The sequence below is a fragment of the Fundulus heteroclitus genome, chromosome 4 (genome assembly GCF_011125445.2).
Source record: "Fundulus heteroclitus isolate FHET01 chromosome 4, MU-UCD_Fhet_4.1, whole genome shotgun sequence".
Lineage (NCBI taxonomy): Eukaryota > Metazoa > Chordata > Actinopteri > Cyprinodontiformes > Fundulidae > Fundulus > Fundulus heteroclitus.
Window position 1 is genome coordinate 16,300,324 of NC_046364.1, and position 19,180 is coordinate 16,319,503.

At 42.1% G+C, this 19,180-nt stretch overlaps 1 protein-coding gene across 1 annotated transcript; it reads left to right on the forward strand.

Moving 5' to 3' along the window:
- The first annotated feature begins 3,035 nt into the window (after positions 1-3,035).
- Positions 3,036-18,950, forward strand: slc22a31 (solute carrier family 22 member 31). Its single transcript, XM_012850775.3, has 9 exons — positions 3,036-3,522; positions 6,492-6,595; positions 6,718-6,872; positions 13,151-13,319; positions 13,529-13,674; positions 14,961-15,069; positions 15,553-15,767; positions 16,047-16,158; positions 16,610-18,950. The coding sequence occupies exons 1-9, from the start codon at positions 3,091-3,093 to the stop codon at positions 17,052-17,054; spliced, it is 1,887 nt and encodes a 628-aa protein (XP_012706229.2). The 5' UTR covers positions 3,036-3,090; the 3' UTR covers positions 17,055-18,950.
- The last annotated feature ends 230 nt before the right edge of the window (positions 18,951-19,180 follow it).

A 19,180-nucleotide genomic window follows, 5' to 3' on the forward strand; every position in this document is an offset into this window, starting at 1 on the left:
CTATTCATGGATAACGGACTTAACACGTGAAAAAAAATCTAAATTTACTGAGTCCGCAACATATAATTTTTATAGGCTCAATGCAACAACAGAGGAGGAGAGATAACAATAAACTAATGTGACAAGTCATAATAACAACATCGATTTAAATCAATTGTGTGCAATGATGAACTTATATAGACAAAACTGAATAGATTTATGAACCATTTTAGCCTCGAGAAAAGTAGGCTACTTACTTGAGAGTCTTGGAGTCGATCCATCAGGCATGACGTGAACCGAAAACTCTCGCTTCAGAGTTTGCTAATCAGAAGTTTGCTAGTCAGGGGAGGTGCTAATTCTGCCTCCAACAGAAATTTGGTCACTTTTCATTGGTGATTTTGGAATCGCCCCTTATAATTTCCTTGTGTTTTTTTCTGATTGTTGTTTTTCAGCTTCTTATTTTACTAATTTTTATATTGAAAAGCTATTTTATAGTCGGTAAGCAGTACCACAGGCACACTCAGTAAGTTAAACAAGCGCACCCTTTCTGAGGCTGCCGTTCTATTGGCTGGAAAGGTTGCTAGGCGACGATCCGACTGCAGTCTGAGAGAGAGCAAAAAAAATCCGCAAGCGCGTATCGGTTTGAGTGCCAGGAGAAGGAGTCAAGAGAGAGGAGAAAATATCTGTGAAGAAGCATTAAATCTGAGAGCAGAAACAAAGTTTGAGGGAGAAGAGAATATATTTTGAGTGTGAGCGTTACAAGTTTTGAGTGCAAGAAGATGAAATTCTTTTCTCAAATAGAAATTTTGTGCTCTTGGATTATGGCAGAATAATTCCCCCATAGTTTTTGCCCTGCCATTCACTATATGCACGCGCGAAAGCAACAACATAAACATGCAAGCATATCGAGTTTTATTTTTATTATTATTATTATTATTATTATTATTATTATTATTTTATTATTTTATTTTATTTTATTTATTTTTTTTATGTTGGCGAGACGCTACCGCGGCAGCCGCGGCGAGGCGGCGGCGGCGGCCGCGGCTTGGCGAGGCGGTGGCGGTAGCGTCTCGCCAACATAAAAAAAAAAAAAAAAAAAATAATAATAATAATAATAATAATAATAATAATAATAATAATAAAACGGACGAGGCGGCTGCGGCAGGGGCCGCGGCTTGGCGAGGCGGCGGCGGCGGCGGCGGCGGCGGCGGCAGCGGCCGCCGCCTCGCCAAGATAGCGCTGCGGGAAGCTTGATGTTCATACTTTCACTGTGTTAGTCATTGTTTGTACTGCCGTTTTTTCCACTTTTCGTTGCGTTCGCCTGTCTGCTAAGCTCAAAACAACCGCGCCTGGCTTGTCGGAGAAACCAGAACAGCTGAGCATCTTTACGACAGTGCACTTTTACTTTCGCCCTCTGGGGGGAGCCTCGCTGGAAAATCAACCCCGGTTGCATAGTATACCTTTAACTCACAAACAAACCCAAATATGATTTGACCATTTTCTTTCCAACCTCTTATGGATATCAGGCATTTAAATCAAAAACAGCATTCTTCTCATTTTAAAATAAAAACAATAATAAATCAGCTGTTCACTATAGTCTCATAGCTGAATTTCAAAATGAAGGTGTATCTTAAAAATTATGATATGGATCAATATTTTAATTTTGTATCAATGCATGATTGGATAATATATTTGTTCCCTTTACAGGTTTGATCTGTTTTTGTTTTTGACATAACTGCATGTTTCAGATGATCAAGCAAACTTTAATATCAGACAAAGGTAACGACTAATTACAAAGAACAATTTTCAATTTTTTTTTTCATTGAGGGGGAAAAAGCGATTCAAACCAATCTGCACCAAAATGTGAAAAATACATTTCCCTCAAAACCTAATTTAGAGCCCATCCTTGGGGACAAAAACCGCCATCAGACATTCAATCATAAACTACTGTAGAGGAACTCTGGCCCATCTGGTCTCCAGAAATATTTTAATTCAACCACACTGGATCCCTATTACAGTCTTGGCCAGTCAAAGCATTTCTTTTCGGATCAACACTGGACCTTTTCAGCCATTCGGACCTTTCCCGTATGATTTGGATCATTTCCCTGCAGCATAATCCAAGTTAACTTCATTTTAAAGTAGCAAAAATAATGGCTGATGTTCTCCCTCGGGGCTTTCAGCTGAAGAGCAGAGCTCAAGGCCCCCTGAAGCAGCCCAGACAGACCATAACATACCACCACCATGTTTGACTGTAGCCAGGGGCGGTTCTAGACAGGGGCCAACAGGGGCCAGTGCCCCTGTAGAACTGTTCCTGGCCCCTGTTATGGCCCCTGTACTAAAAACATGATATTGAATTTCTTAGGATGATAAATGCTGACAAAGATACCGTGACTGGCTGGTCATTTGGATCAGTTGTATTTTTTACATTTATGGTTTTACCCAATAATAAAATAACAAAATAATTAAAAAATAAATAGACAAAAATAACAATAATTTAAAAATTAGGCTGTTTCACGTTAAGCTCCGCTGTATTGAGAAAAGATCAGGGGTCTGCAACCTGCAGTTCCAGAGCCACAATTGGCTCTTTGGCTTTCTTATTATATTAAACGACGAAATGTTGACCTGTTTAGTTCCCCCCCCCCCCCCCCCCCCAATCTTTTGTTTTGTGCCCCTGTGAAAAAACACTGGCCCCACCCTGCCTCCCCCCTGCTAAATTTGGTCTGGAACCACCCCTGACTGTAGCTATTCCAAGTGTATACACAGAACAAATATGTTTTATGCACATCTGAGACGGACCTCCCTGCTCTGGTTACTTATCCAAGATGGAGCTCAATCACGCAGAGCTTTGCATGTAAGAGCAATAAAATGGTGTGAATTTAATAAATGTCCCTCATCTCCAACATGGGCACGGACTGGAGGAGGTGATGATGATGATGATGATGATGATGTCTGGACCTCCTGTGAACCACCCCAGCAGGTGTGTGTGTCACAGGTTCGCTTCCCGGACCTCGTGGTGCCGCCTGTGTGACCCGCAGGTCCCGCCCCCCTCCCACCCTTCCCCCCGGGCGTCTACCTGCCGCTGGCTGCGGACGGAGCGCACTCGGTGCGGGAATGGCCACGGGAGCGTCTGCCGCCGCCAGCTGCCGCCTCTCCATGGATTACGAGGCGAAGGTGTTCCCTCAGACCGGCGGCTACGGGCGCTACAACCGGGTCGCGGTTGTTTTCAGCTGGTTCCCCACCTTCGCGGTCATGCTGAACCTCTTCAGCGACGTTTTCTACACCCTGATCCCGAGCGCGTACCGCTGCAAGCCGGACCCGGAGCTGCTGCCGTCCTCCTTCATGCCCAGCAACTACTCGGCGGAGGGCTACCTGAACCTCACCGTCCCCTGGGTGAAAGGCTCCGGCCTCAGCCACTGCGAGCTCTACCGGTACCCGGCGAACATCTCGGAGCTGTCCGGAGAGGTGCCGCGGACGGCGGTGCCCTGCACCAGAGGCTGGGAGTACTCCGCCGTGGCGGGACTCCAGAGCAACTTTGTCACGGAGGTAGGAGGCTGCTGTCAGCCAGGAGTTGTCCTTTATTTGCTCCGAATAACCCTCAATTTGGATCCTCATGTTATGAAACCCAAGAGTTTAGTTGATTAAATTCTTTTAGTCTTGCTTCAGCAGAAGGGCTCCACTTTATCTCATGCGTCCTGAAGTCAGCTGCTCAACTTTCTGTCAATATCTGCTCGGGTTTGGACGCACTGTTAAAACTTATTTTTTTCTTTTGCCCAATCTCCCTTATCATCTGTGCAAATCTCCACAGATGAGTCCCTTTGACTCTGGTGTAATCTGCGTTACTGTCCGGCACTGAGTGTGAAAGACATGGAGGGATCATGAGGCTGACAGATGGGCCTGGACACAGACATGGTGTTTACCTTCAGTACATTGCATGCAGCCTGTGTAAACAACCAAGTCTTTATCTTTGTTTTTGTTCTGCTTGCTTGATGATCCGCCCGCGTCTACAAAGGCTGCTGAGAAGCATTTAGAAACTCCTAAAAAAATGGAAAACTATTTTAATGTATTCTTATTAATAACGTTAACTCTCCAGGACCTCAGTTATGTCAGCAGAGAGCATCGCCTGACAAGCACAACAAGGTCATTATGGGTCATTTCCTTCCCCCGGCTCGTTTCCCAGATCATTGTCCGTTCGTCTCTCTTTGACGGTCTGTGGCGCTGGGAAGTTCGAAGGCTTCTTGTTCCTTCCGGAGACCCTGAGCGCCTCCTTTCCCAACAACAGCTTCCTGTGTGCCCATTATGTCATTTGCAGGGACAAAAGGGAACCTTAAACGTCGGAAAATGCTGCACACAGCCCCACATGCATACCACAAAAAAACAACAGAAGCTCGCTGGCTACACGTCCTCCTGACCTGTGCAACATTTTCTGCTTGTTAGGAAGGCTTTCATTTTAGCTTTTCAGAGAACAAATTGTTATCAAACTGTGGCATGCATTAGAATCTGAATGCTCAGAATAATATGTTGATTAAAACATTGTTGAACTGCTAAAGAACTGGGAACTACTGTATATGCAAAGGTAAAAAAAATTAAATCATGTTGGAGCAGGAAAGCAGAAAAAGAACAATCATTTGGATTGAGTGGCAGTTTTTTTTCATATAGTTTCTACAGTAGCCTATAAATAACAGCTTTGTTTGTTTCAAACGTGCAAGTAAAATAATCTGTATTCACATTTATAATCCAATAAAGATACTGATTTGAATGCTTATAAGGTTCCAACCCCCAACTCTACACTGCTCAGTCTTTAGACACTATACTATACACCCTAACACAGTCAGACAAAACTAAAACAAAAACAGGCTCAAACACACTCTGATCCCAACCCCACCCCCACCCCGAACATATATCGCCCAGCAAACATACAAAACTTAGAAGGAGTCAGCCGGAAAAACAAGCTTTGCAGCTACTCACTTTAAAGTTCATATCAAATAGACATTAACGATTTGTTTATCTTTTCATTTGTGTGTGTGTGTGTGTGTGTGTGTGTGTGTGTGGTTACGTCATTATCTTCTGTACTCCTGGAAGAAAGAAAACATTCTAGTTAGTTGCAGTCTACAACTTTTCCACTAGATGGCAGTAGATCCAGCACACTGCACCTTTTTAACACCCTTTATTTGATCCTATTTAGCATATTCCTAAAGCTGTTGGACTAATATTACCTTCTGCTTGACTTCAAACACCATAAAAAGTGGATTTGAATGTGTTTATACGTGGTCTTGTTTTATATGTCAGAGTTTTTCTAAACCATATTTGTTGTGGTCGGCTCAAGTGTTTATGTTGCTCCTTTTACATTTCACCGTCGGATTTTTCTGCGCAACCTAAAGCTAGGCAGGTTTTATAGAGCTGCTTTAGGGTGGCAAAGTATTCGGACAATCAAGCAATAACGTTAAATGTTTAGACAACTATATCAGTTGCAATAAATCCATATTTTTATCATTCGTCTTTCTAGTGCTATGTATGTTTAGGCTACTTTGGCTGGTGTATCTCATCTAATTAGTTATTTCAGCTCTAAGGTCTTGTCAGCGTAATTTAGTTAAATATCAGTGCGGTATTTTGTAATAAGTTCAGTTGTACGCCTTCTTTCCACATTTCCGGGCATATGGAGGAGGGAGTATGTGGAGATTAACTTTGTGTGGGGATTGGCTGGTACCAGTCAGCAGCAAACTTTAAGCACAACCCATTTGTAATGAAATAACTCTGTCAGCAGGCCTCTTAACTCAATAAGAAACAAGATGATCTGCATTCCTGCTTCCTCACAGGGATCCCTGTCACAGTTTCCCTGCTGTTCTCTCCCGTTTTACATAAGGACTATCAGATGAGCGCAGCTCGTGCCATTTACACGCTTGAATTAAGCACAAGTTTTCAGCCGACTAACTTTAATTGTTTTCCTGTGTTTTTATGATTTCTCCCCTGCCTGTCCTTGTTTCGGAGGAATTAAAGTGGGCTGTAAATAGCTGAGGGCAAATTTAACTGTGCCTCGACACGACTTCGGCTATGAACAGTAGACGGCTTACAAATAAAAGTGAATTCGATTAGAAGTGGTGACATTTTTTTTCAGCCTGTTTTGCCTGTAATGAGTTGCAGGCCAGTAAAACGGGAAGGGATTTATCTTATTAAATGAAATATGATGGTACCAAAACAGGATATATCTTTGGTTCGTACTGTCTCCAATGGGAAAAAATTCAGCGGAAGGTCACCGTTTTGCATTTTAATTGGCTTATGCTGTCAATTTTCACACAAATTGTTGCAGACAGTGCTCAATACCTTGACTTCAGTCAGCTGACATGACATTTTGTATTTCAAAAACAAACAAACATTTAAACCATTAAACTAACCTATTCTCTACATGAATTTATCAAACCTTCCTTTGACAGTCCGGAACAGTATAATAGTTATGGCCCATTTTATCCCTGTTTTGAAAGTGTATTAAAACGTTTAATTCCCGTCTACGTCTGCAGTGGAACCTGGTGTGTGACGACTACTGGAAGGTCCCGCTGCAGCATATCTGCTTCATGATGGGATGGATTGTGGGATATGTCTTTCTGGGTTCATTATGCGACTGGTAGGTAATAATCCCAGAAATGGATGACGATGAAATAATACCTGCAATCATTAATGTGATGAACAAGTAGATTAAAAAAAAAATGTGAGTACATTTTGAGTTGCACCGTGATTTGTTTTCAGGTTGGGTCGTCGCCGGGGTTTCCTCCTCTCCATCACGCTGTCCAGTCTGTTCGGGGTGGCCGTGTGTCTCTCCAGCAGCGCTGTGGTGTTTCTGCTGCTGCGGCTCTGTCAAGGCGCCATGCTCGCTGGCGTGTTCGTGTCCTCCTACATTCTCAGTAAGTCTGGCTGGCTTATTCTGTCAACTTTGCTGCCAAGGCATCTGTATTAATAGCACCAAAACAACCCACAGCATGATGCTAACACCACCATGCTAGACAGTTAGCATAGTGTTATTAGGCTGAAAAGCCTCACCCTGACTTTGACAGCATCATCATTGTTTGTCTTGCTCGATCACAAAGCTGTTTTGCAGAAGGCATTTGGTTGCAAGTTTTCGTCAAGTTTAAGGTGGCGATTTTGGAGCAGGTTGTTGTTTCTTGCTGGCCACCGTCTCACTGTGGATAATAGACTGATGCTCCAGCTGTTAGTTTCATCTGAGCTTGACAGATTGGGCTAGATGGTTGAAACATGGACACAGTCTCTTGTGCCAACTTGAAAACTGCCTCAAACCAAATGAAAACTGATTTAGGAATTTGGCTGATCAGGATTCAGGAATGTGCTTCCTAAAGCCTGCAGAAAAAAGTTGTGGATTGGCGCATAAAAGTCAGGTTTGTGCTGCAAAACCAACCAATTCGAGTGAGTGTTACCATCCGTCCGTCCGTTGTCTTCCGCTTATCCGGGGTCGGGTCGCGGGGGTAGCAGCTTCAGTAGGGAGGCCCAGACGTCCCTCTCCCCGGCCACTTGGGCCAGCTCCTCAGGAGGAATCCCAAGGCGTTCCCAGGCCAGCCGGGAGACATAGTCCCTCCAGCGTGTCCTGGGTCTTCCCCTGGGCCTCCTCCCGGTGGGACGTGCCAGGAACACCTCACCAGGGAGGAGTCCAGGAGGCATCCTGACCAGATGCCCGAGCCACCTCAACTGGCTCCTCTCGACGTGGAGGAGCAGCGGCTCTACTCTGAGTCCTCTCCGGATGACTGAGCTCCTCACCCTATCTCTAAGGGAGAGCCCAGACACACTATGGAGAAAACTCATTTTGGCCGCTTGTATCCGGGATCTCGTTCTTTCGGTCACGACCCAAAGCTCGTGACCATAGATGAGGGTAGGAACGTAGATCGACCGGTAAATCGAGAGCTTCGCCTTTTGGCTCAGCTCTCTCTTCACCACAACGGATCGGTACAGCACCCGCTTCACAGCAGACGCTGCACCAATCCGCCTGTCGATCTCCCGCTCCATCTTCCCCTCATTCGTAACAAGTGTTACCATTTTTAGCAAAATAGGGCGGTCAGACATCCAGGAAGAATTATGATAGAAGGTCATTAAAGGAAACAAAAAGTATGTGGTTAGGGTCAAGATGCAACTTCAGGAAATACTAGGAGGGGTTTATACATTCAGTGCCTTGCAAGGCATATGAGCACATGGCAAATTTTTTTTTTAATCTAGATTTTTTCATATCTCTTCAACAACTTGGACTTTTTTTGTGGCAAATCTATCACATAAAACATGATTTAAAAACATTATAATTGCAGGTCAGAATGTAACAAAACGGGTTTAAAGCCAAGGGGTGTGAATACTATTGCAGGGCTCTCTATATTTGAGCACATATCTATAGAGTTTACCCTGTTTGTATTAGAAAAGAATCCATAATAAATTCAGACTCGTGCACTAAATTCCTGTTTTTACGATTAATTACAGTCGCTTGTTGTACAAATACGTTCCACCCTGGAAAAAAAGAACGACTCAAATAAATGATTAAAAGCTCCAAATGAATTCGACATCCCCGATGAGTTTGAATAAACTTCTAACTAGAGCCGTAAATGAGAAACCATCGGACATATTCAGATACATCTGCTGCTTTGTTCATTTCCTCCAACTCTACACGCTCCCAGCAAAGATCTTATCAGCAGCATTCACATTACCCATGAGTCTGGTGCGAGCTTCAGCGCCAAGACTCATCATCTGCAACTACTTTCAAGTAGCTCGATGGAACATAAAGGTTGCATCATGTTAATGCGATGGTTCCCAATGTTTGGATGCTTCAGTATTAAGCAAATAAAATACATAAAGTCTTTGAGTTAAGATAAATACTGAAAAGTACACTGTCCTGCCTTATCAGTGCAAGATAAGAGAAGATCCTCTTAGCAATTTACAAATCCTTCCTATCTGTGTTATGTTATCTTGTGTTCACTTCAGGAGGCATAAAGAGAACATACCGTTTAGTGCTTGAGTCAGACAGTAAAGAGTTAGTCAGCTTAATTTAGAGAGTTTTTGATTTTCAATAAACCAAACTGGATGGTTCATCGGTGACTCTGCAGCTCAACTCTTTTAATAAAGTTTAGGTTTTAGCAGAGCCTGCGACGTAGTGCGGTAGATCTTTAAGTGATCCTTAATTCTTCCCCTTCTTCTTCTTGTCCCCTGTGACCTCGTAACAAAGACCTTCTCTGTGCGATTTGCATCACTAATAAACGTAATAATTACATTTCTTGTATCGGATTATACCCACCCATCAAACCAATAGACAGGTAATTCAATTAGGACCCTGGAATCGTACAGTCGAAGCAGTGAAGATGACATATTCACGCATGACCTGGGGATTTTTCCTAATGCGCGACAACACGCAAACCTCTCTGTGTCAATTCATTTTTTTTCCAGTCATTCAGACAATTTGACTGATGAATAGAGAATGAACCGTGTTTAAAACAGACCAAACATTTCTGCTGTTTCTATTCAGAGAGTTCACGAAGCCTGAAGTGAATCAGCAGCTTTTATTTTGACCATCCCCCCTTTTTTAATGTAAATTTGTACAAAAGTAATTGCAAAATACTTCCTGATTTCATAAAGACACAATGTTTATGATGTGACAAGTCTAATAATCAAGAATACCTTCATTAGTTATTTATTTCCTGCTGTTTAAAATGAGCAAAAAAGCGTTCACCAAGTAAAGCTTACATAACTTTACTAAAGTAAGACTTTAAAGCCTGCAGCCATTCCTTAAAAGACTGAACTTTGTATTTACAGCGTTTCGATCTTAAAATGTCGTTTAGTTCAATTTAGGTTTTTGTAATCTTTGCATTTTATCAACATGATTCTTCTGATGGGGTACAGTATTTCTGTTTTGCAGTGACTCAGTCCTCTGCTGATTATGTGGAGGGAGCTAAAGATTAGGGTGATGGTAAGAGGGCCTTCCAGCCACAAAGTCTTGGAGCTCATCACCAAGATAAAGCGTCCAAAAACCAGTGGCAACAAGCAAAAAAGCTGGTCAGCAAGTACAAGAAAGGTTTGACTGCTGTTGTGCCAGTAAAGATTTGTAGGGTACAGGTGATTTTCACATGCCAAAACAGAAGCTGATACATTTTTAATTTTACACCGTATTAAGAGATGTCTGTCTCATTTCCTAATGGAAACATTCTTCTTAGTTGAATGAAAATAATTTTAAACGTAAATCTCACAGATTATGGATCATTTCCAACTCAACTGCACCTTTACGTGGTCTATTTGCATTAAATATCCTGTCTAAATTACAGACAACCATGGTAAGAAAGAAAGCACACAAACAGAGACAGCTGTCTGGCTAATTTACCTAAACAATGGAGGAATTGAGCACATAAACTCCCTTAACAATCATAAAATTATAATATTTACATAGGATAAACTTTATCATCCCCATTGGGGAATGCCTGTGTGAATTGTACTTTTCCCACTGATAACGTTTAATAATTTTCACAGATGTTTTTATTACTGAAAAGGTCACCATGCATTTGTAATGTAAAATTTTGTGGTGGTTTAAGGGTTTTAACCTTGCCTGTAAGCTGAATTCTCGTGGTATTTGTGCGTTCACAAACACACAAGAATCCATCTTGTCCCGCTTCCACCTCTATCGTTTGGGCCCAAACCAAAAACAGTTTGGGCCAATCACGTTGCAGTATTCTGGTTTAAGGCGGGACATACAGCTGTGACCAAAAAAAACCAGCTGAACCCAAATTAAACATGGCAGTGCAGGAGGACGCACGCATAGCTGCTGCCATCACATCTGTCAGAATCCATGATTTCTTCTTTGAAAGAAGAACGGCGAAAAGTTCCTTGACTAGCTCACCTTGTGCTGGTTTCTCATGACGCCTGCTGCTTATATTTTCATTTGATACCGTGATTGGCTAAAACCAACACTAGGTTCAATTCACCCAATCAGCTCAGAGAGTTCTGCTGAATGTCCCTCCTTTCCCCAAACGGATTCGATGGGAGCAGAACCAGACTGATAATCTGCAGAACATAGAGCTCTACACATTATTATTCTAGCTTGCCAGGTTAGGGTTTTGCAGCCCAAGCAGCATCACTTCAGTTCTGGCGGCTCGCACCTGAGTGAACTGCAGTTGGAGTGCTGCCGTTTTTAAGCACATGGATGCCCATCCTCCTTCCAGCAGTTGCCAAAATGTAGCTGCAAGATCAGATGCCAAGGGTGATGCAAAAGCTATCGCATCAGCCTCAGCTGTACACAGTTATGTGCATGCAGATGTGAGGACTAGATGATTGACCAATCCACCACATGACTCAAAAGAAAATCATTCCCTGCTCCATACGCTATATTCTTCACGTTTTTTTTGCAAAACCTAGACAGGAAAAGTGAAATCATAAGTCTAATGTCAGCGGACAGGAGGTGGGGGTATTTCCTGAACAGGTCACAAGTCCATCATGAGGCAAACAGGAGAAAATCCATGAAGACTCTAACACAGGGGTCACCTACATGGTGGCCCCCAAGGGCTACATGTGGTGACCTCCAGCCTGTTCTAAAACTAGCATAATCCTCCAGTCAGCTGCACACAAAATGTTATTTTAGTCTGCGGCTCTACTTCTGTAATCACACTTGCATTTATATAGATTTAAAAAGGACTATCTAAAAGAAAAACACATTGCTAACATGTTTATTGGTGACCTCTGTTCCTATAAGACCTTTGTATTTTTTTTGTTTGTTTGTTTACTTTCTTCAATATTAAAAAAAAAAAAAAAAATGAAGTAAAGAAAATCCAGACAGCAGGGACCAACTTCAGGGACAAGAAGTCTGAATTTTTGAGGACACGACCTGTGTTGTGATAAATCCTAAAGATTTTGGCCACAAAGACTGTTGTTAAATTTGAAGGACAAAATCTTTATAGTTGCAAGCCTGAGAAAGCCACCTATACTGTTAAGTACGGGGGTGGCAGCATCATGCTGCGGGGGCGCTTTGCTTTAGGAGGGACTGGCGAACTTCACAATGTTCACCACGATGGCATGAAGTCGAAGCTTGGACACAAATGGATAATTTAATTGGACAGGGACCCTCAACGTACCACCAAATGAGCTCCACAGTGGCTCAACAACAGGAAAGCCGGTGTTTCGGAGTGGCCATCGCAAAGCCCTCAACTCAAAGATCTGTGATAGGATGTCTGTAAGCAAGTTTTACTGTAAAAAAAAAAAAAAAAGTCTCCTTGTGGCCACGATAATCCTTTGGCTTGCAGTTTTCAGATCTTCTAAACACGCAAGCCTGCATGTTTTCCAAATGACATAAAAGACTCAACGCATTCCTGGGTAGAAGGACGTAATGCTTTATAGTGAAATGTTACAGTGGAGCCGTGGAAACCTCCATGTTTATGTGCTTTTGACTCCCTCCTACATTCCTGCATGTAGGCTTGGCTGCTTCCATATGAGCCTCTTGTTTTTTTTTTTTTTTTTTTTTTAATTTGACGTCAGGCTGATGTTTGTCAGAGCGAGCTAAGGAGCGCAGGGAGGGAAAGTTTCCTCAGTGATGTTCTTCCTAAGCAGCTTCCTCACAGAGAGCAGAAAACAATAACAGGACAGGACCGAAGGCAAGGATGGGAGCTGGACGGGAGATCCTCGTCACCCCACCCATGCAGAGTTAGAGCTGGGAAGCAAGGAGGTTAAAGTTTACCAGAGACACGCAGAGCAGCCCGTTACCTTCATCTAGCCTGTTGAGTCTGGCGTATGTAGCTGTACTAAACTTCACCTCAGAGGGCTGCAGGTCTTTGAGCTAGAAAGAAGAAGTGTCCTAACATTTCAAAAGCTTAAAAACTTATTCCTCCTTTAAGAAGACGAGCCTGCTAAAAATCACCCCATTTATTGTGATATGTGAGTGACTTCTTGCTCTTCTTGACAGCTACCAGGCCCTTTGAGATTTCTAATAAGTAGTTCTAAAAAAACAGAGGCATATCACAGGAAAGTTGGTCATGTCAGTCTGGGAGCATTTTACTGTTAGGACAGGAAATCTGCAAAGCTGTGGTTTTATTTTTTTATGTACCTGTATGAGGGGAAAAAAACGAGTTTCCTGACAGGAAATGGATTTGCTCCACACTACTGTTTGTTCTGCTTTACTGGATCTCATGCATCCTCTCTCCGTTTGCCGCCTCCGTCTCAGGGTTGGAGCTGTCCGACCCTCCCCATCGCCTCATGGTTGCCATGATCGGCGGCTTCTTCGGCGTCTCCGCGGAGCTGCTGTTGCCGGGCTTCGCCATCCTGTGCCGCGATTGGCCCATTCTCCAGGCCGTGGCCACCTTGCCTTTGCTTCTGCTGCTCTCCTATTGGTGGTGAGCCGCATCAAAGTGTTTGCTTTCATGTCTCTGCTGCGCTCTGTGCAGCCGCCGCAACAACAATGTGATATTTATGAAGGTTGGAGCAGCTTTAAGCTTCTAAAAATACATTAACTTGCTGTTTCAGCCTCTTTTTTTTTACTTTGGGAGAAGCATCTGAACTCTGTTATCTCCCTTAGAAATGATAACAGAGTTGTTTTCCACAGCTGTGCGTCAGTGTTTCCTGAGTCTCCTCGCTGGCTGATGGCCACAGATCACATTCCCCAGGCCAAGAGGAGCCTGCAGGAGTTTACCACCAGGAACGGCGTTTGTCTCCAAGAGGAGATGTATCCTGGTGAAACCCTGCTGTCAGGTATCACATCTCGTCACCTCAGCGGGTTCATGTGGGTAATGCAGATGTTGAGTCATCAAATGGTTTCTCACAGGAACGGTGAAAAAGTATTCGGGTCCTTCAGTTTAAATTTGTCTAAATACAGAGCACAGATCAAAAGGCACAGATTTTCATCAGATCTGAGTAAAGTCCTTAATATTGAAGGTTATTTTTAATAATGCAAGTCCATTTGGCTTGGTTTGAACCTTTTTAGTTTATAAGATAAACTATTAAATATGAAAATCTGGCCACCAGATGGCGACTCCTCAATCAGAACTCTGTTTATCTTACCTTTCCTGCTAAATTCATGATCTCAATGAACATTTTTGCTCTGAGATTGCTCATCCCTGTCCCCAGGGCTCTGGTGTAACCCGTACAGCATGATGCTCTCAGTGTAAATTATAGATCCCTTTTGGTTATTATGACACAATCAGGTAGTGGTGGCACTTATCAGGTAGCAGAGCAGCACAAAAGATGGCTTTTGCAGAGGGCTATAAATACGGCACAGAAGAGCAACAGGTGCCCTCTATCCTCCCTGGAGGAGTCAGCCAATTCTAGATGCATCAGAAGAGCCACAGCACCCTCAGAGATTCCTCCCACACAGCTTATCGTCTGTTCACAATGATGCCTTCAGGCGAACGTTACCGGTCAGTTATTATGAATGTCTTATCTCTATTGCATCCGTTATTATTTAATCTTTCTTTTATCTTAACTATTGTTCGTAATGTATATTGATGCATGACGGGAGATGCAACTGTGATTTCATTATTTGTCGTATAATGACAATAAAGCTGTTCTGTTGTAGTGTTAACTAAACAGAAAACATATATTTAAGTAAATGTGTTTTATATTACTTTTTTTCCTGCTTAATCCCTCAGGTATCATTAATCATTGTGTCTCTAACACATTTACATATAATATCGGATATATCTGTGACCAGGTCTGCCTTGAAAGAGATTTTGATATCAATGAGACGTTTTACACTGATTAATAATAATAATAATAATAATAATAATAATAATAATAATAATAATAATAATAATAATAATAATAATAATAATAATAATAATAATAAAGGCACCAGCACCCCTCGCGACCCCACAAGGGACGAGCGTGATGGAAAATGGATGGATGGAATAATAATAATAATAAAGACACACTGCATTAAACTGTGAGGCTTTTTTTATTTTGCCAATAATTCTTGGTTATAAAGCTTTAAAATCTGCTTTCAAACAATTTGGACATGTTTTTTATTTTTTATTTTAAAGAAATAGACTCTGCGTATGGAGAAGACCGTCAGCCGAGACACTATTCAGTCCTGGAGCTTCGGCGGACTCGTGTTATCTGGAAGAACTGTCTCATTCTCAGCTTCACTCTGTGAGTTTCTGTTTTTCACAAATTCTTTTCTTTTAAAAAGTAAATTATCCTCTGTCTGAGTTTCCTAAAAAAAAAAATGTAACCTGTGACCAGAGATCAGAACTGGCCAAATTTCCCTTTTCCCCCCAGGCATTAAATTAATCAAAACTAGGAACTCCCTCACTTGTCAGTCTTTGAATGTATCACACAACAGGATGTACTATATGCACTTTTTTCACCTTTAAAACATTGTTATTCCTTAATATTCTGCTGGAATTAAAACCGGTACCTCTGTCAGGGCCATGTCGCGTAACAAATGCAACCAGCAGCCCGCACCTCTTAGAAAACAGGAACTGTATTTTCTTAACAAAAACATGACACACGCATATGTAACATGTTAGCTTAACTTTTACACAATAAGCATGGACTAAAACATTTTCAAGCTTCAGAACCTTTCTGCCTTTTTAAAAAATGTAATGTGCATTTTAAATATCTTTCCTCCAGGTTTATCGGAACGGGCATCCAGTACTGCTTCACCAGAAACCTGCACATTTTCTACAACAACTTCTACTTCATGTACTTCCTGCGCGTGATAACAGGAGCCCTGGCTTGCGTCTTCATCTGCATGTCCGTCAATCACTTCGGTCGGCGTGGGATGCTCCTGCTGTCCGCCATCATCACGGGGCTGTCCTCGCTGCTGCTGCTCGCCCTCACGCAGTGTAGGTGTCTCACTTTTGCCAGACTGACTCGGAAACGACGGTCTGTTCGCTACAGAGGAAGCAGGAAGAGTTTAGCCCGGTTTCTCCTAAACTCTCAACCAAAGCCACTGACTCTGTGTTTTTCCTTCTTATCCTGGCTGAACACAGACATGCGACATGTTTCCTCCTAGGTTGGAAAGTAAAATAATTTCTGATTGTAGGACAGCGGTATTTCTGTCTAAAGTGAAACGTGTAGAAAGATTGACGCCTGAGTTAACCTGCTGCTGCCCTGATTGTCAGATCTCCAAAGCGGCCTGGTGTTGGTCCTCTCTGTGGTGGGTTTGCTGTTCTCTCAGGCTCTCGCCATGCTCAGTGCCTTCTTCGCCTGTGAGGTCATGCCAACTGTGGTTCGGTGAGTGACTTTGCTCTAGATTTAAGCAATACAGCTGTCGGTTCAGGTTACACTGCAACAAGGGAACTAAAAGTAGGGGAAATGTTCATGAAATGGGTGTATTTGTCCTTGATTCGAGCAGGCAAGTTTAAATGATCTAATGGAATAAGATTTTTGCACTTAAAATAGGAACAACTGATCTCCATCGCTTTACTTGAAGTGCGGTATATCTAATTATCATATTTCTGGGGTCAAAATACTCATTCCATTGGCAGATAATCTTATTTACCTGCTCAAATCAAGCACTAATACACTCATTTCAAGAAAAAGTTTACTTACTTTTAGTTCCCTTTTTGCAGTGTAGTCTGACAGTATGTCCAGTCCAGTTGTTGACCGTAGGTTAAGGACCTGTGAGTTAGCTTTTACCTGACCTGTACACGGTGCTGGTGTAATTTCTCCATGTCTCCACCAGGGGCGGCTGTTTTGGCCTGGTGTTGGCAGCGGGCTGCGTTGGGAGGGCCGCCTCCTCGCTGATGGAGCTTCAGAACAACAGCGGCCACTTCTTGCACCACGTCATCTTCGCCTCCTTCGCCGTCCTGTCGGTGCTATGCATCATGCTCTTGCCTGAAAGCAAACGCAAGTCGCTGCCGGACTCGCTGAAAGAGGGCGAGAGCCAGCGAAGGCCGCCCCTCTTCCTGTCCAAACCGGACAGAGACAATCTGCCGTTGCTCTGCACGCAGCCTCAAGTGTCCGAGTACAACCCGGATAATTATTCCCGCTTGGTTTCTGCCACAAGGAAGATGTTGACCAAAGATAATTTGCCTTACAGGATCGGCGGGCCAGATGTTCCGTCTCTGCTGTCAGACAGCAACAAGCAGGAGCATCAGAATGAGACACAGAGGGAGTTTGTGTCATAAACCTGTTAATCAGCCTCATCCCGCAGACAGATACAGACTTATTTTCCTTCCTTCTTCCAAAGATACCTCAGATGGAAAGAGTACCAACCTCAGAGCACCTTATATCTGTCTCTTGGTTACATAAGGTTTAGAGACATCCTTTCTTTGATTCGGGTCATGGACCTTAAGCTGACGCCTTTTGTCATCCAAGCTTCAGAAAGTTTTTTAAGAGTTCTAAAAATCACATTTCTGCCTGTGGAGAAGAAGTACATCGCTTTCAAAGCGTTTATTTTTAAAATCAGGGTTGTGTGGAGTAGTTAATGGTAATAGTGAGTAGCCAGGATGTGAATGAATATCAGTATATGATGCAGTCATGCAAACGGCTAATCCAAGCTGGACTCATTCAAGAGCAAGTTTGAAATCCAAAATATTTTTAGCTTAAGCTATACTAAATACTTTTACTCCTGGTCACATTTGCACCTCGGGGTTGTTGACATTTGTTTTCTTTTCAGCTGTAGCTGCCGTTACTGCTAACATATTCTACCTGAATCTGCTGCCTCTGTGTATACAGATATATTTGTATTTCACAGGAGAAATACACATTTTGGTTTTCCTTTTGGGTTTACAGTAGATCAGTTTAAAATAATAAAATAAAATTATGCTGCAACTTAAATGTTGTTTGGCTAAAAAAAAAAAAAAAAACGAATGAAGTGGATGATATTTGGCACATGAGTTGAATTTGAAATGTAAACGTTAGTAATGTAGAATTTCTCACCTATTCTTTAAACGGGAATCTGGCTGACTGATTTATGCTGCTGGTAAGATAGTGATTATTTTAAGCTATTCCACAGAAACCCAAATGAAAAAAAAACAACAACTAATCCTTTAAAGTGTCTCATCTGTGGTTGATAGTTTGGACTGCAGCCATTCATCTGTTTTCCTGGGAAACCCTTTAGTGCGATAACCTTTACTAAAAGAGCAGCAAAAAAAAAAAAAAAGATAACCTTGTTATTGAGGATGACTGCAATACATATAAAAGGTGAATCTGAAGCTCCACTTATTGTCCAGGTTTACATGCACGCTTCGTTAAGCCCTGCAGTGCTGCCTGCTGATACAGAAAGTTAGAAAAGTAGCAGTTTAAAACTCTTAACGAGACACTAGTTTAAAAGAAAAAAGAAGCCCTGGGGATGTTCTGTTGGTTTCCCCAATGTCCACAGGTTTGTAAAAAAAAGTAATAATATCTGACTTGGATTATCCTGCACACGCTAATGCTAATGTAGCCTTTAAACAGAACATTGGTGCTGATTTTGTCCAATGCATGCCCCGTGTAGCTGTCAGGACCCTTGGGTTGATATAATCTGTTCCTGTGAAGCATGGGACGGCGCCAGCTGATTATTGTGCTTGTAACAAGCATCGTTCAGGCAAAACAAATTAAATATGTCTGAAAGTAATGTGTGTAGAGGCGGTGAATCATTTTTTTTCTGTTTAAAAAGTTTGCAAAAAATTATAATTTTCCCAAATTTATGAAATGTTTTTCACCACTGCGTGGCTGAAAGGAAAAAAAAAAGAGGAATTAAATTAATGAACTGTGGCAACGCTGATGCTTGAATGCGCTGTGATTTGAGAACCAAGTGTTTCCGTTGAGGATTTAAGAAAAAAAAGGTTAAAGTAATGCTAAGAGGTGATTATGTATTTCAGTGTCCTGAATCAAACTTTTTTTTCCTTCCCTCATGTCTTTTGTGTTTAAAATAAGAAAATGAGACTCTTGTTTTTTTTTTTTTAAATGTTATACTGTAAAGCCAACTTCAGGTCCTCTTTTCCAGTGACCAATCAGTGGTGCTTCTGTAAAGTAAAGGTACAACAGTTTACAGTTTTCTTTGTTTTATATTTTATTGTCCAGTAAAAACTTTACAAAGATCTACACTTTTAGTTTTTATTTCCAGCTGTCAAATAAATGGTCTTGTAGTACTTAACTGAGAACACTAGATGGAGCAATTGCTTCACACTAGAACACAGTGGATGCAGATCATCCTTTTGCTGGTCTGTTAAATCCTTGGGGGGATTACCTGCAATAAGCAGACTCAGACTCTTAGATTTGCCCTCTTATGCAGTTTTATGTTGAATTGTTAGTTTCAAACTTTACTTTG